Here is a 21,054-nt window from a genome sequence, read left to right as displayed (position 1 = left end):
TATATGTGCTATCTCAGCTCTTCTGAATTATTTTATTTTTAACAGTGACGGAGAGTTACCAAAATTACCTATTCTAGTGGAAGCGCTACCGCATTTCCAGGCTGAAGGCAAACATACTAAAGCAGAAATTTATTTAAAGTAGCTCAATAAAATGTACCGAGACTTCACTGAAAAACAGTTTTTCGTGTGATTAAAATGTCTCATCAGACAAGCAATGCAAAAAAAGATGAGAGGGTTCACATAAGGTTCTCCTGCTCCGGAGGAACTGATTCTATTAAAGAGAAAACTGTTTCCCTGAGTTACCTGGTTTCATTATGGTGAAATGCTTTAGATTTAAATTAAACACAGTGTATTATAATGTATTGCAGCAGATAATATCTAAAACAAGCACAAGCAACTTCTTTGAATGCTGCAGAACTACAACATGATTCTTAATTACAGCATTTGTTTGTTTTTCAGAGTTCAAGTGTAAGAACTAAGATAAATACAGATGAGAACATGCCAGAAACTCTATATCAAACCGTTTAAGGATTTGACAATAATCATTCATTAAAAAGGAGAAAAATGCCAAAATCTGTATTTTAATTTGCTCCACTATTGAAAGTGGTTAATCTTTGGCTACAGTGTGATGCGAATGAGGGGGTGGGGGAAACACTGGGGAGGTAATTTATGATGCATTGGAAACAGAGGCTGTGAGAGGGAGCTGACTTTGCACCTACTGATTGCTGCAAGTATCTGAATTCATTTGTTATGCATCGAGCATAGCTAGGCTGCTCCCAGAAGGCCATACCACGGTGATCCAAAGAGCAGCGTCGACTAGTGGTGCCTGTGGAGGGGAAGGAGACGGCGACAGATTTGGAGAGGAGAATCAGCGAGGGAGGGATGAGAGGGGAAGATGAGCAGGCGCAGAGAGCGTACAAGGAGATGGGGGGTTGGGGGGGATTAAGACCAAAAGAGAGGGAAAAGAAAGGCAGATGGAAGTGGAGGGAGTTGGAGGAGGAAGAAGACAAAAAAGAAGAGAGAGAAAAAAATTAATTGTTTTCATGACAGTCTTCTCTTTTTCCCTTTTGTCCGTTTCTTCACTCACCATCAAAATCTTATGTCCCCCATTAAAGTTTGCATTGGAGTTGAGGCGCATTATAGAAAGAGGAGGAAGGTTTGTGCAAGTTTAATATAGTGACAAGCGACACGGCCCCAGGGCTTTTAATACATGCACTGTGTGCCGTGTTAATACTACTTACAGTTGCTTATCCAAACATGCCGCAGCTAGGCTGTGATAGCTGTCAGTGATCCTGAAATAGCAGAACATCCTAATATCCACCCACATCGCCATGCACATCCTACATATGGGTCCAACATCACACCTTCCCAGCTGTCGACCCGGTGGAGTGCACTTCACACATCACCCCGCCGCTCCAACACAGGTGCTCGACATCCTGAGGAAAACTCCCACAGCACAAAACATTTCCCCCGGCATCCGTGCTTCACATAAGCCCCCTCTCTATCTCGTGTTCTCTCTCTCTTCTCGCCCTCTGTCTTTCACACACTAACACACACAGACAGAGAGAGATCAAAACCACACCCCCGACACCCACCTTTTCCACAGCTACCACTCGGCGATATTCACTGAAGCCATGAGCGCACACAGAGCATCGCTATACGCTGGGAGCAGCCATGCAGCACCATGAGACAACCCAGAGGGCAGCAGGAGAGGCCCACTCCTTTACACTATGCTGAGCAGCTGTCTCCCACAAAACTGGCTTCACCTGGCCGGTTTAATTTACTTTCACAATCCATATCTGTACTGGTAAGGATGCCGGAATACTTTCAGCTATTTTTTTCCATCATCTTTTAGGGCCCTTTGCTGAAAAAAGGTGGTAGAAAATGTATTTTTTGGTGACTTGATACCTAGAAATTAGATATTTGTTTCAGTGTTTTTGCACTGACATTCCTAAAGGTCACTGTGAACCGAGAAAGGCTGCAAGCAGGAATTGACAAAAAGACACAAAACAGTAAGAAGAGGGCCACATTTAAGAACTGTTTTAAATTCATAGGCATGAACGTTGCTCCAATAACAGATGTGAATCTTGTCACTGTATTGATTTAAAAGGCAAGTTTAAATCTGGAGTGAAAATTATATATTTCATTGAAATCATGCTTGTTTTTTAGCCTATTTTTATAAATTTTACATTGTATTATGTTGCATCTTTAATGTGAATTCAGTAGTACTAAAAGTCACACAGTTTTACAGATGAAAACACTCACCTGTTTTAGGATAAAAGATCCTGATTGTGGTTAATTAACTGTACAAAATAAAACCTAACACTACACGTGTTATAATTTTGTAATATCAAACATGTCTACATCTTAGGTGCTCAGGGGATATGGATTTTTGCAGTGAGTGAGGTGAGGAATAAACAACTTATCGATTTTATAGATTTTCTCTTAGACAAGTCAATTTTCATAATTTCACTGTGTTGATTGTTATTTATATTTTCAATAAATAAATCCTGCTTGACAGTTATTTAGAATTTGATCTCCGATGGCTTTGATCCGTGTTGATGGTGGGATCAAACAGGGTCAGAGACAGAAACCTGAGGCCTTCACTGTGATTCTAGACCAATCTGTCATCTGTCCCCACATCATCAGTGATGTATGTAGAGTAGGCTGAGTATGAAATATAGGTCAGTGGAGATGTGCTTGATCAAAACCAAGGCTGCTTTCCACTGAGGCATTGACCTGTCGCTGTCTGGTTTTACAGCGTTCTCTACTCGGCAGCCTGTAAAGGAGATTTTTAGTCAAACAATCCTGCCCTAGACAGAAGGTTTAAACAGTGTTTATGGACTGACGAGTCTGAGGTAAGACGTGTCTAAAAACATCCTCTGAGAAGGATTTTTATGGACTTGAACATCATCCAGTGGTGATAAAGCGAGAAAATCCTTTCCTTTATTTATAAAGAAATAAAACCTAAAAATCTGCAGCTACCAGAAACATGAAAAGCCCGAATATACAAAAATAAAATGACCACCTCCATTCTCAAGGATGATGAGTAATTTATTTTTGCTAGAGACGGCAGGATCATTTTCTCTGCATTAACCTGTGAAGCGTTTGTTTAATAACCTGTGTATTTGGTGCTTTAATTGCTTTTTCAGCTTGAACTTTAATTGATAATTGAGATTTGGGGGCTCTCATTTCGCGGGGGCATTAATAAAAGCGCAGTAACTTTTCGAAGTAAAATCTCCTGTGCAAATTAACAAGCAACTTCAGTTGTTCATAAGTTTGCAAAAGCTGCACGTAAAATTTTAAAGTCAAACTAGAATTAGTGCCTCGCGGTTGTCTCTGCTTGTCAGAATTGCAGCTTACATCCGTATCTGTGCAGACATGACATTGGATATAAAATACCACATCATGATTTTATTCTATTAGACATAAATGTGAAATTTTGCCACAATTAGAGCATGAATTCTTGAGTTATTGCCACAGTTTGGTCACAGTGATCTTGAACCACAAAATCAGTTCATCTTCAAGTTTAAGTAAACGTTGGTGCCAGATTTGAAAAAATTTCCTCAAGGCTGTTTTTAAATGCCTCCATCTTTGTCTGTCACTGGTTGAGACGCATTAAGAAAAGAAAAGCTATTCAAAGGTACTATGTGTAAGAATGTGAAGTGACTTACATGTGTTAATTAGTTGCTTATGTGGGGACAGATTGTAATGTAACTAAAATAGTGAGACCTCGCCTGACTTTCTCAGTTTCCGCTAACAGCCTGTGGACTGATTTCTATATTAAGGACTCCAAATGAATCTTCCAATACAATCTTGGGACTGTGTTTATGCTTTCTCCCCAGTTTCTAACACAAATTCCCACCTATCTTCTATCTCCACACTTTGTTTTAGCACTGTGGCAGTGACGGAGAGCCAAATATAGTCTAGATAGCTTATAGCCAAAGTAAAACAATAGTGCAACTTTAGCTTCCCTCATCTATCAACATGATATCAGACAATCACATTCAGTGTCGTGTACGTCATGTCACAGTTCTGGTTGATGTCCTGGATGCTTGCCTATCTAGTGTGAGCATGTGTGGAAGCTCAGGCAACAGGATGTTGACTACAGTTTACTCAACAGATACTTCTGCAATTATTAACAATGTTTTTTTTTTCAAATGCTATCCCTTAAGGACACTACATTGGAAAACCTAATTACTACATTTGACTACTAACATAGGCTTTTATATAATGTTGTGCAGTATTCCAAAGAATAAGTACAAGGAGGAATGTCACTGTAAATTTAATCTTACTGGCTGTAATGGTACTTTTCACCACTTTCTGAATCTTTGTCTGACACAGTGTGTGCAATTCTGTGTCTGTGTGCATCCTTTCGACTTTTCCTCCCTTCTCGCCCCCGGTGGCGGTTGACATCCATGTTGACCAAGGCGAAGCTGACGCCTCGGAGTGCTGTCCCTGAGGTGACCTTGATGACGACAGTGACCACGGTTGAGTAGGTGCTGAAACCCTCTGACACATTTGGATGACTCGCCCATGCAGTCACGTCACATTCATGTTGCACATTCTGTTACGTCGCCTTTGTTGATCAATATTTCATCTGTGTTTATCCTGCTCTCAGACTGTCCTCGAAGGAGGAGGAGGACTAACCGTGAGGTGTTGCTTTTTTGCATTTTTCTCAATGAGAGCCTGACCTTGATCTAATTACAGGGCAAAGGCTGGGAAGTGTTGTTTTCATTTATGGTTTTATAATGGGGGCTTTGTGAAACCCACTGACAGTGGAACTGTGATTAATGGCTTTACAAATAAACTTGACCTGACCTGAACTATTGTCTATGTTGGTCTTTTTCCAGTGGTCAGTGCCAGCTTTGACAATGGGGGATGCACTGTGCTTAAAGATGAAATATGTCTGCTAGCTGTTATTTTACCCTTTAATCATGACACTGTTTGGGCATTACTTTGTTCTCTGGTTGAGTAAAAGTAACACCATTTTGTTATCATTTCAGGCGAACTGCACTATGCAGGTGTCCAGAGTCCATAAACACTAACAATCACAAAGAATTCAGCTCTGATTTTACTATAATATGTCACACTATGAAAATCTAGTATACATATAGTAGAAATAGTGTGCACATCTCTGGAACAGTGTCAAAATTCAGCTGCATATAAGAAAAGACATGAGGGATGAATTAATATTTTGAGTCCAAGGTTCACAGAAACTCAAAAATGCTCAGTAAAGAAGAGTAAAGAGCCAAGTGTCTCGCCCTGTCTAACTGACCTGAACCAGGCTCATTGATGTCAATGAAAGTCTTGATCAGTAAAGCTGTTAGATCACACAACATCACACAAGGGAATGACACAGACACACAGACACACAAGCCCTGCAAGCTGGAAACAGCTTTGTAGTTCCAAACTGTTATTAGCCATAAAACTAATGTCAAGCCAGAAAGCTAATGTCATGCTAGTAAATCTTACTCTGCGTAACTTTGCCGCAGGTAGGCCATCTGTGAATGACAGTGTGTTTGCTACTACATCTAGTTTGTCAGTTATCCATTTTATGGTTGTGGAAGAAATGTCATTCCAGACCACCGGACTGTTTTACATTTTACAACGTCTCACTGTGGAGAACCAACATGGAACTTTAGCATCCAGCCGCCCGTCTTTGTCCTGTTGTCTGTCTGTTTGCAAACTGACCTTCAACAGGAACAAAAGTAACCTGTATCACAGCAGATTCATCAAAGGTTGCAGTCCTTTTTATCCTCTCCCTGCTTTCTCACTCCTTTCTTTTCTTTTCGGGAGCAGACTGCTCATCGTGCCCTGTTACAGGACCTGCATCCTCTGTTTTCATGCTCCTCTCTCCGTGCACATATTAAAGCTTCTGCCTAATGTCTAAAAACAGACCTCGGTGTGCTTTTCTTTAACAATGCTCTCCGAATCACAGTTACCATTTTTCACATCCAAGTGCACAAGCTGTGTACGGAAGGGTGCAGCCATAAATTACATCAGTGCTTGTGGAAATGGAATGAACGGATATGTGCTTTCTTCACAGATGAGAAAACACAATTCTGCCCCAAAATATAGTTTTATCATTATGATGTTTTGCTGATTTTATACACTATGCAAAGATCACTCAGGCAGCCTACAAAGCAAAATGCTTGTTGTATAACTTGTATATTTAAGGACAGGTTACTGCAGTGGCAGAAATCTGGCATAATTCCTCAAATAGCAGAATGGCAGTATCATTCAAACACTCATACCGTGACACTAGTGTAAAATTGCAGGTTAATTCTGCCACTGCAGTGTAGAATGAGACAACTGCAGTGTGATTCAAATGACCTTTCCTTGAATGTAAGCTAAATTTAGGTCAATCAATCAATCATGCATTGTCTAGAAAAAGGTAAAATCCACATCATATTATTTATTGGACCACTACTAATTTAAATTAGACGGCTCACTTTTTCCCCCTTTGATTTAATTAATTTAAATTAGAAGGGCATGTCCAAATTCATCTACAGAGCTTCATCTATTGAGAATTAATCAGTGATAATAGAAAAAGAATTAAAAATATTCTGCTCTCGTCCTTACCTGTGGCGTTAGGTGGGCATCTATTAAAGGCGAGTTCTCCTGAAGGGGTCCGTCTCCACACCATTGACACTGCATAGTCCTCGGGACAAATCTCATATGGTGCTGAGGAGCAAAATCATACAAGCGTTGCTACATCAATGCAAAGAGCTTTTTTGCATTTCCAACATGATGCAACAGTTTCTCCATATTACATAGAAGGAGGTATGGAAATATAGGAGATCAAAGCTGTATAGTGTCAGTGAGTATGTCATTTAAGGATTGCAATAAATTGAAGCTTGTTCTGAAGTCACAGCTTTTGTGAGTGTAGGTGCTACATGATAATAATAGCAGGAGAAGGTTTTAATGTGTTTTTGTGGAATGCTGCTTTCTTTACTTTAGAAGAGAGAAGTATTAAGTGACCTTATGTTTAAGATTCCACTTCATAAAGAGATTTTGTTTTTTAATGAATCACACAATAAGCTTTAAAGATACCAACATTTCTCAGAATATCCACCACCAGTATTTCAACTTCTTAATTTGCTGGACCATATTCATACTCAGGCACCCGCCTTCCCCTTATCTGCATCTCCTCTCCACATTCTGTTTTAACTGATCTTCTAGTAACGAGATAAGTCATTCACTCTGCAGAGATCATTATCTCTCCCCCACTTTCATTCAGCTTCTCAGTGCCCGCTAAGGCTTAAGGTGTGATTATCCTCAAGTCTCACCTGGACAGCGCTGGTCGCTGCACTTTCGGACTTCTTCTCCGTTTCCATCACACTGCTGCCCAGTCTGCGCTGCTCCCTGACACACCCGGGCTCGTCTCTGCCATCCGCCATCACAGGACTTAGAGCAGCCGCTCCACGGACCCCAAGGATTCCACTGGCCGTTAGCTAAAACGGAATCATCCTCAGTTAGACACAGATACTCTCAGAGGAATAACATTTGCCAAAAGATAACACAATACATGCCAAAATGATACATCACTATATCCAGTTGTTTAATCTTATGTCATTCAAGCTCCTAATCAGTGTGTGATATCTAAAATATGAGATATGATCACATTTATTTCCTTTGATGTCATTGCATTTAGTTTGTAGATGCAGTTTGATGGCAATATCCCCAACATGAACAAAGTTTCTTTGAATAATCAGGAGTGTGTATTTGATGGCTAAAGAAGCTGCTCTGAGAGTGGTGATTATTCGTATCACTCTGCCAACATTAAAACACATTTATGCTGAAGTTTCCGAAAACCGGCAGCATGTTTTATGTCCTTGTAATGAACACTGTTAAACCGTGCATTAGACAAAAAAACAGATGCTCCCCTTCAGCGGTGTAGTAAATCACATGCCCTTGTCTGAACAGAAAGGTACAACACCTTGTGAGCATGAAACACACTCCACTCTGGTTTTAACCTCCACTTACCCCCCTCCCTCACATATATGGGCATATTCTATGTCCTACAACTAACCTCTGTCAGAATTGCTTCAAAAGAAAAACAGAAACTATCATGACCTGTTGGCTAAAACTATCCATGAGACATTGATCAAATCCCAGTAGATACTGATGCCTCTGCTCGCACCATGGTCGCTGATTCCTCAGACAGATGCATGCTCATGTGTTTCAAAGAGCTCATTGTTCCAGCAGTCCTCCAGAAATTCTTTCAATTTTGAAAATCATGACATAGATTCAGAATCATGTGCAGGCCTTCATTGTAGTTATTAGGCACTTCTGTTACATTATTTTTAATATCTGTTGCTTTTTGGTGCATTCAAATACTCAAATATATATCTGACTAATTCTGAAAAACATCCTGGTTTTGCCTTGAACTCTTTGCCAAGGCAACACTTCTAGAAGTCATTGTGCTGACTTGTTAAATGATGGTTTAGACTGTGCTGTTTTACTAATGTTTGATCTCTCACCTTGGAAACAAATAAGAATTGCTAAATAAGTAGGGCCTCATTAAATGAATAAATTGTCTAATGTATCCTCTCGTTGTGAGACAAACAACAGCATCTACTTCATTATCATGAGCAGAAATTAAAAGTACGCATTTAAAAGTATCCGTCACTATTTTAAGGGACCAACGGACCGTAAGGTTGGCTGAGTGGTTACACAATGTTTGGGCTGACTCTCAAAAACAGAGAGGAAAAACATGTGCCACACACATACCAGTGAAACGCACAATAAAAACCTAGCTGTTTTACGCTGCTGCAGTGAAAATTGCATCAGGAGATTATGAGAGTGCTCAGACCCTTCACATGATCAGACAATTCAAAGCCCGATCGAGACCACTAAGCTGACATCTTTGAGCCTCTAATACATCCATGACGTTGACAGACAGTTTCAGCAGCTAACCCTGAGTTATGTGAAAGGCATACAGTATATCTAACTGGATTTTTGAAATCCAATTGATAGAGCATGGTCTTAAACAATATTCTTGATTCTTACAACACAGATTCTTGCTGTAGGGCTTTTCAATACGGAACAGAAAGACTAACAGCTCACTAAAATCAAGCTCAACATTCTATCAAATGTTGGTACTAATGGTCATGGTACTTGTGATTGCAAAAATGATGATGGCAAAATGGGACAGGCTGTTTTTTTTCTTTTTGTCTCTCTTTTCTCTGTTTCAAATCACGATTTTGAATTTAGACATCAAAGTGGATATAGAATTAAGAGGCTCAGGATTTTACCTGTGCAGTCAGGATTATGGCACTCTCTGCTTTCTGCCCAGTGACCGCGACACTCAGATCCCCCATGGGCGGCTGCTGAGCACTGCCTGGTCCTCTGCTGAGTGCCATTGGCACAGGTCACTGAGCAATCGCTCCAAGAGCTCCACTCCTGCCACTGTCCGTCCACTGAGGCACCAACCACAACCCAACAAACATGTCCCAAGTGAAGGGAAAAAGAGGGCAGACAGAAATGGGAGGAGATATTCAGATCACTATTCTCTCTCAGATTGAAAGCCAATAAAACAGATATTAAATGGAAAGCAAAATATGACATGGCTACTTGTTGATTTTGGAAAACTACGCTGCAGCTGGCTTTGTTTATTTCAATAGGTTAGAATTTCTCCAAAACAGCCAAGGGCAAAAGAAGAATAAGACATAAAAACTCATTTGGCAGTGTATTTTCATATTAGGATTTATATTGTTTAAATGTCAAAAGCACCAACTGCAGAAGCTATTTGTTAGCTGCCTCTCTGTCTGGGCAGAGGGAAAGCATCTGGATTTGAGTGGTTTTTCACTGAGTCTGTACCCAGAGCAAAGCTAACATTTACTGTGTGGAAAAACTCATCATCACTAATCTGCTTACCATTCACAGGCAATTGCGGGTAAGTGATTTTGATGTCAGTATTACAGTACTCACTCTCAACAGGGTTTCCTAAACCACATTATGGTGGAAGCACAATTACTTAAAATGCACTACAAAGCCTTTGTTCATCCCTTTCTTATTTTTTACTTACCTTTGCGGTATTGCATTGATTGATAATTGTATAGCTAATATATAAGATATAGTGCTACCATTCTGAGAAATTCATCTTTTTGAAGAGACTTCATTTAGGATGTTCACCATTACACTCCTCTCATCTACACGTGTTCAGGGTTAATGTTGACAAAACGATTTTAATAGGTTTAGACAGCAGACAGATGATACCTGGGCATAGGGCTATGTTGCAAAGCTTAGTCTGGGTCTCAGGTCCATCACAGGCCCTGCCTCCATGCTGGGGAGGAGCACACATCCTAGTCCTAGTGCGGTGACCTCGGCCACATGTGAATGAGCACAGGCTCCACGGTGACCACTCCTCCCATACACCGTGTACTGCGGGCACAGAAAAGGCGTCAGGCCTAATCAATGTCTCTGTCTCTGTTACAGCACAAACAGACCCCTCACAAACTGCGCGGAGCCATAAATGGAATAAAATCAATCAAAAATAATTAGCAACAAGTGAAACACTGAGCACACAGACAATTGTGGGGGCTTCTCTAAGTCTCAGTCATGAGCTGTCTGTCTCCTCTGGCCATGAACAATGCTTCATACAGCAGTAAAGATAAAGAATACAATAAAAATGTCAATCGTTCCCATGGCAGTTTCAACATAGAATAACAGCAATAAGAGTCTCGATTCTCTAGCCTTAGGTTCAGGTGAGGAGCAGCAGTTCTGCACAATGTTACACTTTGTTAAGTCTTCTTGCTTGACTGGGAATCTAATAGCAGTGGACCTTCAGGCTAATGTAGGGCGACAATCGCGCTGGAAATCTGTCATTACACTAACATACTAATCATGGCTGTACACAAACCAGACAGCCCATAACATTGTTCCAGACCTCTGAGTAACTGGCAACATTTTACATTTAGCTGAGTGATCCCTAATGAAATGGCCATTCAGACTAAATATCAGGCTAGACAGCCTAAAACCAAAAGGAAATTCATCAAAAAGGATGTTCATATGGTGTTTTCTCATCAGTTGCATACAGCTGCGTAAATTAATGTTAAAATGTTTCAAAGGTTAGTCATTTTCTCTTAATAACAGTAATTCTAAGTCTGTGGTATGCTGTTAATTTTAGACACTAGGGATGTACTGCTATTACTACTGTTTAATTTAAGGCAGCAAGATCTAAATTAGTAAGATACATTAAAAACAACAACATTGATTTACTCCAGTTCCAAACTATTGATGTGTAGAACGGCACAAATCCACAATCGTCAATTTCAAGATTCATTTTGGGAGACTTTGATTTTCCAATCACTCCTTGCACTTTTTCTCCTTTACATTACTGCAGATAATTTCCCAGCACATTTAATACAAAAATAAAATATATTTCTATATCATATATGTGCTGTTTTTTTCCCCTCCTCCCTATTATATTTCCCACATTTTGAAATGAATGCTTTCTAAATATCACAGAGCATTCCCTCCTAGAAACCCAACTTTTAGACTGTCATTGTTTTGTTTTTTTTCTTTCCATTTAACTGTAAAATAGAAATAGCTGGTAAAATCATTCCTTTTGCATCTTGGTTTGTGTGGAAGCCTAACTCTGTTCTGGTTGACAGACGGAGAGTCTTCACAGAACTACAGAGAGTATTTGCTATCGGCTCAAAGTTTTATTTTGGAGAGTTAAATATGGAAATCAGAGAGGCAGACAGGTTGGACACCTGTCATGTCTTTCCACTTGCAGTACATCTAAATGTACACAGAGATATTAAATGATGAAAACACTTCTTCAAAATGTTTAATCCTGATATTATTTTCTGACGCTACTGGTGGATTCTTAATTTCTGCCGAAAATTGCATTTACTGATAGAATTAAGACCCAAAATGAACTTTAAGGGGATGAAAATTGTATAAAACCTAATATATATTGGAACTAATGTTTAGCAACAGAAATATGTGTCTACTAGAGATTTGTGACACGCGCAAAATACATTATACCTGCAAAATCCTTCTTTTCTAATGAGCTATGATGGCACACAGGGTGCTGCAATAGGATTAACAGCTTGATGTTGGTGCGGCTGTACACACACATTTTTAGGCATCTGAAGACATTTTCAGGTGTTTCAACACTAAGGTACAAAATAAAAGGCAAAATTTATGGAGATTCGAGGAAATTAGGTTTTAGAATAGACAGGGAATAGACGAGTCCTCCTCAGAAGGGGTCACTATCCACAGCTTGTGCAGAGGCTATAAGTTCCTGCGGTACAATATTTGGATCTCAGGATCAGTTGTAGACTAGTTGGATCTTGGGATCAAGCCGATGGTCCGCCATGAGGCAAGCTACCGTCTGTCCCAGCCTCTGCCTCTAGGCGTTGCTTTGATGCTCTTAGCTAAGTGTCCCGTGGTAGCTGAAGCATTTACTTTGAAATTTTGGAGTTCAAAGCAGGCAGTCGCCACAGCTAGCAATGATGGAATAGGATTCTGCTTCTTTGTGTGTGTTTTTTTCTGAACTGTGGCCATGAATTACAGAGACGGCCATGAGCCATCGCATTGCGCTACTAGAGGTGAAATTCTTGGACAAGCACAAGATGGTGGACAAAATAACTGCCTTTGCGAAAAATGTTTTCATTAATTTGTGGTGAACTGGGAGTCGATTGGCTTTCACATAGCTTTCCAATGAGGTTTCACCTTTTTAACTTGCTAGCTTGTCTCTTGTGCTCATTGTGATAAACATGTAGTGTGTATAATGTGGTTACAGAGTGCTATCGCCTTTAAAAATTGTACTCACAAAAAATTCAGTGCTTTTGCAATGCAGTGGGCTTGCTTCCAATATATGATAGCTCGAATTGGGTTCATAGTTCTTGTACTGCAGGTTCAAATATCTTTTGTTAAAGATAAATCAATTTGTCAGTGTATTAATCCAGTTAAAAATGCCTTAGAGCAAGTCCAGACCTCGGTTATTTAAGTGTCACGGACAAAATTAGATTTTACATTAATATACCAGCAGAAAACATCTCCTCTTACTTCTTATATAATCAAGTCTTATTATTTCTTTATTGGCTAACAAGAAACCACAGAACCTTTCCCAGTATTTATTTTTTTTTATTTGTCTTTAATTGGCATGTATTATTACTGTCATGTTTTGGCATGGTTGCTAATTTTACCTTTTGTTCTAAAAACACGTTTTTCGTTTGTTTTAATTAAACAAGGTTGTCAGTCATGTAATATTTTATACTAAGCCTAGCTCCTTCTGCTTTCTTCTCGTTTATTTCCATGCTGCTAATTCTAATTGCCAGCTTTTTTTCTACATCGTAGCTGCTGCTGGTAATACGAAACACGTCACCCGCAGCATACCAACCAAACATACGAATTAGCTTATTTGTTATAGGTGTTTAGCTACTACTAAGGGATAGACAGTAACAAGTTAGATAAAAGCTTTCATTTGTTTGAGGCCAATTAATATTTGCACATAATATTAATTGCCAGTATTCTTTCTTACATTAATATAGAAAATGCTTTGAGTTCTATGCAAAATTTAACAGATAAGACTATAACCAGCAAATTAACCATTAGACACAGTGCAAAGTAGCTACTCCTTCTATGTACATGACTTGACTGCCATCCAAATACCATTCATGCATGCAACATTTTCAAAACAGACACAAGAGGCACAACTTTCCCCTTGGGTGATACATCACTTCATTGCAGTAAGTAAAGCTAGCGCAGGTTATTCTGAAAGAAGTCTGCTGGTACATCATTCTGTTGAGTTTATGGTTGACAGGGTTGGCATCGTGTGTTTTGTGGTTTGCATTGCTTTGCCAGTTAGAGCCGAGAAATCACGAAAGCTAGCCGTGCTCATTGAAATTCAGGAACAGGATAACCCAAGATACTCCAGATCAAAAGTGTGACTGTTTGGTAGATTGTTTATGACAGTTTGGATGGCACCAAACCCCACCCCAACCCCACCAAACCTCATGCTGTGAAATGTCTATTGTGTCATGAGACATATCAAATATTGAGACAAATAAAAGTAGGGAACCTATTTTGACAGTTTAGCACCCTTTGACGAACCATACACGTTTGCCATATCTGTATTCCTGATTTTACCTGTATTAGTTAAGCATTATTTAAATATGGAAAAGTGTTTATACTTATAAGTTGAGAGTTCATATTAAAGCACAGGCCAATGCCAAATGGCCTCTACTTCCTTTATGCTGTGCTACAATATAAGAGCTTCTTGTATTTGCACTGAATGTGAGCACTGTATCCTGTAGAATTTAACATCAGAATTCCTGTCGACTGGGATATTTTACTTGTACAGATTTAAGCCAGTAAAATGCAGAGGGAAAAAAAGCCTTGGGTTCTGTTGGTCGGGTTGTAAAAGGGATGCGCCACTCAAAGGATATTTCATAAAGTGGAGATGCAGTTTTATTTTGGCAGATGCATTGTGTTGGGTAAAGCATCACAACTTGTATGGAGGCCCAGGATTTCTAACAGAATGCTTGATCTCAGCTTGAAGCGCCAAAAACATTGTTCACAGATGATGTTGCTGTTTTCAGTGATGGTGACTATAAGGTGAGATTCCCTTCAGATTGAAACTGATGTGTCTTTAGGCATATTGTATTTTAGAGGTATCTTTCTGCCTCGGCGTGCTACAGACAGTGTGAAGAAAGCGAATCGATCTGTCTGCCTTACATAATATCAGGCGGGATTTGTTTGTACCAGTTTGCTTTGCTACTGTAACTAACTCAGGTTAGTGCTATATCAGCCGTATTGAAAATCAAGTTCTATGATTCCAGTGCTGGATTTTTAATATAAGTATAGAGGGAGAAAAAGACCCTCATCTTTCAGATATTACAGGCAATGCAATTTAACAACACTGCAGGACTAGAGTACATTTGATACGGCTTAACTAAAAACCCATGAAACAATTCAGTGAATTAGAAATTAAGAAGACTCTCACTTAACTCTGGTTCTTTTATTTTCTCTAAAAATGAAAAGTTCTGGAGCAGCCTTGTGAATAAAGCCAAAATTGCTTCAGAGTTTTCCCTGAGTGTCACGGCCCAGTTATTTGCTGATAAGGTTTTCTGCATTAATATGTGAATGAAAGTTCCACTGTAAGCCATGAGCACACGCCTACCATCTACAAGTCAGGAGATATATCAATAATAATAGATTTATATAGACAGTTGTGAAAGTTTATGACCTAAATTAATAATTCTTGCTCATGTGAATAAAAGAATACACCTGAAACTAGGCTTTGGAGTTTATTTCCTTGAGGAACAGGGAGGTTTTATGCTGTCTGGGCTAAATAATAATGGCCATAGACAAGTCACGACTAGCAATTACGCAACTGCTCTTTTGAAATTACTGATTCTCGTTCTCAGTGTCAACAGACAGTGAGAGAATCACCCTTTTGAAAACTACCAACTTCCCACGTACACGTGCTGCTAAAAATGAAGTGCAGTACATCACAGATCAGAATGTCAGAGGGTGCAGCTCACCCTATTTTTGATCAGCCGTAATTACTTACAAGTTTGTGATGCAGAAGCACTACACTTATCGGCGCCATCAAATATCTTGACTAAACATGAGTGCAGAATCTCAATGCTAAATCAACATATTTGACTGTGTAAACAATTCCAAAAGTGGTTGACGGTAACTCGTGTCACAGTCTCTTACCAGATGCACACTGACAAACATTAGCACACTGCAATCCCCAGTTAGAAAAGCATCTGATGCTGATACCTGACTGGAGTGACTCATCTGCCATGCCATCATGGGTTGAGGGAGAAATGCCTTACAGCGTGTTTGAAGAAACGCTGGCAAGCTATTTTAAAATGCACACTTGACCTTCAAGGAAATGAAGCTGACGATATATCAGTATCTATCGCTCCCCAAGCTTCATGCCGATCCACATGTCATTAAACCATTTCAATGCTGATGAATTGCCTTACAGTTATATGAAATGGAAAACGCAAAAGTGATAATGAAGAAAGAAATTTAAAAAAAAACAACATTCACAAAATAACATCAATGAAAGAAAACATTAGATTCATTGTAATAACTGCAAAAAAGGTAAATACATTCTGAAATATACACATTAAATTAGTTTTTTTTTTGTTAAAACAGAACAACACATTTCCTCCCATAGAAACAACAAAGGAGCAAAACATTAATATTCAAGAATCTGCGGCTAACACTACCTGGACAAGGGGCAGTGTTATTGCAAACCCTTGATTCTCTTAAAGGGCCGCTGCAGTGTGTTCCGTATGGTGAGACACATGTTCTTGTTCGCACCTGCGACCCTTGACCGCATGTTACAGAGCATGAGCTCCACTGGGACCACTCCTCTGCACCTGATTCACCTGTGTGGGAGAAGGGTGACACTAGTTAAATGCAGCAAAATGGTCCTGGGGCACGGCTTACGGGGCAGGGTGGGGCAAGGTGGGCAGGGTTCAGTAACATGGGGAGGGGCCAACATGAGTCACGTTGGGGTGAGGTGGGATCCTATAAGTTTACAAGAACACTATCATATAGTTTATACTGCCTTCGTGTGATCTTTGATGAATACCAAATTGTCAGCTTCATTCGGATGAGTGATTTAATTTGCATGCAGCCACAAAAGTGTTTTGTGGCTGCAATCATTGCAAGTAGTTGCGTTAACAACAACTGTTACAGCGTAGGAGAGATGTATAAATTAATCAGCCTTTTTTCACAGCAAATTTAAATGTGTATTTATGCAAAGATCACAGAGAAGGCATAACAGTAGACATCACATCTAGCTGTTTCATTTCATTTGAAAAAAAAATTGAAACTAAAAATTAAATAATTCATGCATTTTAATGAAACCCAATAATGTGTTCAAACAAAGGGAGAAAATCACCACAAACAAACAAAATTGTTCATAAGAACATGGTGACATGCAAGAAGGACAACATCTGAGAAAAATAAAATGGAATTTAATGGGTGTTAGTTCAGAAAGAGGTCTTAGATGTGGATTCCCTTGCACTGCAGCCAACTATCCTGTTTCCTTGACAACACTGGAGCAATTTTAATGTTTTAGACAATGGCTTCAAATATGTGGGGGTTTTTTGTTTGTTTTTTTTTTAAATCTATCGTAACCTGTGAACTCTGTGGTGGGGGAAAATGAGAAAGTTAGCTCATTTTATTCAGCATATCACAGCCATTAAAAAAATAAAATGTATGTGACTACGGCTCAAAGCAAGAAAGGAAACGCAATGTGTAGTTTTAAAGCTACAGAATGGGAATTAATTCTGTTTCTGTGGTCCGGGCCATTGAGACTGTATTAAGGTTTCTGCATGCAGACTTTTTGTCATTAAATAATCATATGTAACATTTGGTAGCAGGACCATAATTGTTATGTTCATCTTAAAATGCCTTTTGAATTAAGGCAAAAGATAAATGAGAAGAAACAGCATTGAGTCTTCCACTCTCAAAGGTCCAAACAGTACCAAAAAAGCCATGAAATGCTAAATAAAGTTGCATATTACAATGAGGCAGTGGGGTAATTTCCAAAGCCATGGTAGCCTAAATGAAGAAAGATAAACTATTTGGTGACGAGTGAGTGGACAGTCAAATTCCTGCATGAGAGTAGTCTCCGATGTTGATGCTGGATTGTGTTAAACCCTCAGGTGAAATATTCTTTGAAGATTTATGTATTAACAAAGTAATCTAATACAAAGAGGAACAGTCTCAATTGCAGCTCTGAATACATTTATGTCATTGGAAGTCATCGAATCATATCAGAATTTTTTATGCTTCAAGGTAGCTTCTCAGCATGTAGTAAAAAGGACACGTAGATTCAGCCAAATGGGGATCTTAACGCTGCCCTTAATTTTGTAGATCATAAAATAGACTGAAAGGTGGATCAATTTGTTAAATGAGGCAGTACAGGGAGAGTAAATTGTGTGAGAATGAGAAACAGAAAAGCACAGCGATGCGACTCGACAGGGAAACAACATACCTACAGCGTGAGTAAAATGAAAAGGTGTTAATGAGTATATGTTAGTACCAGTATGTATGTACGTATCGTGTGTCATAAATTAAAATGGTAATGAAAGGAAAGGAGTTTTTTTTTTTTTTTTTAAACAATGACAGCAATTTAAATGGAACAACACATGAAAAAAATAAAACATTTCCCAAAACTCAAAATAAAGAATTAAAGAAAAAATCTTAATAGCAGCTAGATCTAAACCCACCCACTGAAAAATGTATTTTCTATATAGAATAAAGCAAAGAACAACTAAAAAAACAAATAAATAATGAAAGCAAAAATAAACATAGTGTTTGAATTTACCTCCACTTGTTCTGATTTTAGTCAAAAGGTGGTAGGTCATGAAAGTCATTATGAATTTAGATAATTTCAGTTTTTAATTTATTGGATGCTACACTTGATTAAGCCACATAGCCTTATTTTATCTCTAAGGGCAACATCTATCAATTCAATTTTTGCCAAGTATGTGTTTCATATTTGGCTGAAGGGGTGGGTTTTCCATCGAATGACATTTAATTTATCACGCCTTGGAGGAAATGATTAACTACATCAGGGCCTTAGTTTTAAACTGCTGTTTAATTAATGTTCTATGAATATACTGTATGAGTAATCCACTTGCCAACTCACTATGTGACAATAAAACAAACAGACCCACAAAACCCAATTACGTTCTATATTCAAAGTAAATACTCATAGAGAAATGGGAAATTTATCTTCCTTGTTCATATGTAGCAATAGAGAATGAGTAGGAAAAATAATAATGCAAAACATTTCCACTTAAAAGGTGCAGTACAAGAGAGAGCATGCATGATGAAATTAAGTTTAGTTAACAAAATAAAGTAAAGAAACATAACTATTGTATTACCAGTTTGTGCCATAAATTTAGCAGATTCAGCTTGCTCCTGCAGGGCCTTTGTGTCATGAACTGATCTTGGCCGCTGACTTTTTACTGTATGCTCTCCGATCATTCCATATTCTATGGGACAAAATAGAGGTTCATATGAAAGCTAGGCTTAAACATGATCTTCTGAGAACAAAAGCTTATTACATACTGTTTTCAGGATGTTTGAAGCAACTGCAGTACATGGCTAGAAACAAAGACCACACAAGTATTTAATTTGTCCTTTTTTTTCTCTATGGCATAGAACAATGCAACGAATTTATAAAGGTGAGTTGGAAGTATTATTTGAGCTTGAAAGCACAGCGTAGACACATAGCAAACATGCAGATAAACTCACATTGTTGTTTTTTTTTATTGTTGTTGTTCTTTTAAGACTCTAACACTTTGTCCGTCCAGCTCCCTCCCTCCCACCCTTCTGCACACCCCGAAAAGAAAAACAAAAATAAATGAAAGTAAAAATGTGTAAGCCATCAGAAAGCCACAGAGGAGGGGGTCATGGACATAACATGCTATTGATCCACGGTTTCCTCAACAGTTTGCAATTGTTGTCTGATTGTTTTTCTTTTTCTTTTTTCTTCATTGTTTGGTTGACCAAGTCCAAAATATTGTACGACAAATGTATTCTGAGCTGTGTTCATTACAATGCATGCCCTCTTTGGTTCCCGCGAAGGAACAAAGAGACAATGAATACAGTGTTCTGACGCCACACTGAGAAAAGTGATGCTAGAAATATAGCATTTAGATAAGAATTTGCATCAGCTGTTTTAAGGAAATCCGACACACTGTGAGACAACATCCATATTTTACTCACTTAAATAGCTCATGCAAATGGCTTTTTTGAACTCCCGTTTTAATTAAAAACTAGCATTACGTTTGGCAGTGTGGGCCTAATGAGGTGATTTTATCATCTGCAAATAGGCAATACAGGTGATGCATCAACAACAGATTCACACATAACTTATGTTAGTACATTAGACAATACAATGCATCAGCCATTGATAGGGATGTTTAAATCATCATTTCTAATATAGTTTGCAGCCTCAGTTATCTATTTTCCCCACAGCAAACTGAAATCCTAGAAAGGCTGACCTCCCTCGCAGTGAGGCATATGGGGGGAAATCTACCACTCATCTGATCTGATCATGTTAGAAATTTTGTGACTAATTATACGGTAAATCGCTGCACTACAGAAAAAAAAAGACAGTTGTCTGATCCACGCATCAGACGGCTGGCGTTAGGCAAATCATATCAACAAACATGTTCCATGATTGGATTAAGAAAAAATACACAAATCAGGACAAAAAAGCGAGTTTTCAGCTCCAAACAACATCACTCCTCAGTATAGCATCAAGAAAACTGTGTTTGCATTAAAAATTTGAATATTAAGAGGGTATAAAGAGACTGAGGGAAAGCCGCCAGGTAGAAACAAACATCGCAGCCTTTTGATGCTGATTGGGATCTTCGGGGCCGTGACTGCACAAAGTAACGAGCTTCAGACGCTTGTTCAAAGGTCTCTCAGTCTGATTTGATTGTGCCCACATCTGTTTTTTTTTTTTTTTTTTCTGAAATTAAGCAGGAAGCACAGTGTGAATTCTGTGCCAGACAAAGACTGCAGAGGTACACTGATGGTTGGACAATCAGCAGGCAGTTTGTCTAATCTTCAGTCGTGCAAAGCTAACTGCTGTAGATTCTTTGACATGTTATCTCTTGACTGCATTTCATGCTCTACCCTATGGTGTCTTGAATCATGAAGCCATCCCTCATTTGGCAGAACAAAAGGGCTGTCTGACTGAGTCCACCTGAATGTCTGCTACTTTGCAGGAAATCACTGGGAAAAAGAAAAGCAGGGCACACGGCTTTTAAAAATTAATTTATATAAATGATACTAAACACTAAAAGCTATAAGACCTCACATAGTAGCTCTCTCTTGCCAATTGGCTCAGTGGGACTGGATGGATAAAAACAATATCTCCAAAATTATATGGCTTCTTTTACTGCCTTTACTGTTAAATAACATCAAATATTAACAATGCAGGAAAAGGCTAAGAATATGTATAAACTGTATACACCTTGCTGTGCTGTGTTCTATACCACTGCAGCAAAAGAAAAAGAAACTGCTCAGTCCCTGTTATAT

At 38.8% G+C, this 21,054-nt stretch overlaps 1 protein-coding gene across 10 annotated transcripts in view; it reads right to left on the bottom strand.

Moving 5' to 3' along the window:
- adgrb3 (adhesion G protein-coupled receptor B3) overlaps nucleotides 1-21,054 on the bottom strand; it is a 109,561-nt gene that overhangs the window by 44,045 nt on the left and 44,462 nt on the right. For 7 of the 10 annotated variants that reach the window (XM_055018938.1, XM_055018940.1, XM_055018936.1 and 4 more), the window contains 7 exons: nucleotides 18,885-18,995; nucleotides 16,209-16,370; nucleotides 10,225-10,389; nucleotides 9,261-9,425; nucleotides 7,293-7,457; nucleotides 6,586-6,687; nucleotides 720-826 (listed from right to left, as the gene is read on the bottom strand). In XM_055018938.1, coding sequence (XP_054874913.1) covers nucleotides 720-826; nucleotides 6,586-6,687; nucleotides 7,293-7,457; nucleotides 9,261-9,425; nucleotides 10,225-10,389; nucleotides 16,209-16,370; nucleotides 18,885-18,995 — 977 coding nt within the window. The remainder of the gene's footprint in view (nucleotides 1-719; nucleotides 827-6,585; nucleotides 6,688-7,292; nucleotides 7,458-9,260; nucleotides 9,426-10,224; nucleotides 10,390-16,208; nucleotides 16,371-18,884; nucleotides 18,996-21,054) is intronic. The other 3 variants (XM_055018939.1, XM_055018941.1, XM_055018943.1) reach the window with 3 other exon arrangements.

Source organism: Amphiprion ocellaris, chromosome 16 (genome assembly GCF_022539595.1).
Source record: "Amphiprion ocellaris isolate individual 3 ecotype Okinawa chromosome 16, ASM2253959v1, whole genome shotgun sequence".
In the NCBI taxonomy this organism is placed as follows: domain Eukaryota; kingdom Metazoa; phylum Chordata; class Actinopteri; family Pomacentridae; genus Amphiprion; species Amphiprion ocellaris.
Note: the sequence above shows the minus strand (reverse complement) of the source record. Positions and strands in the feature narration are given on the sequence as shown.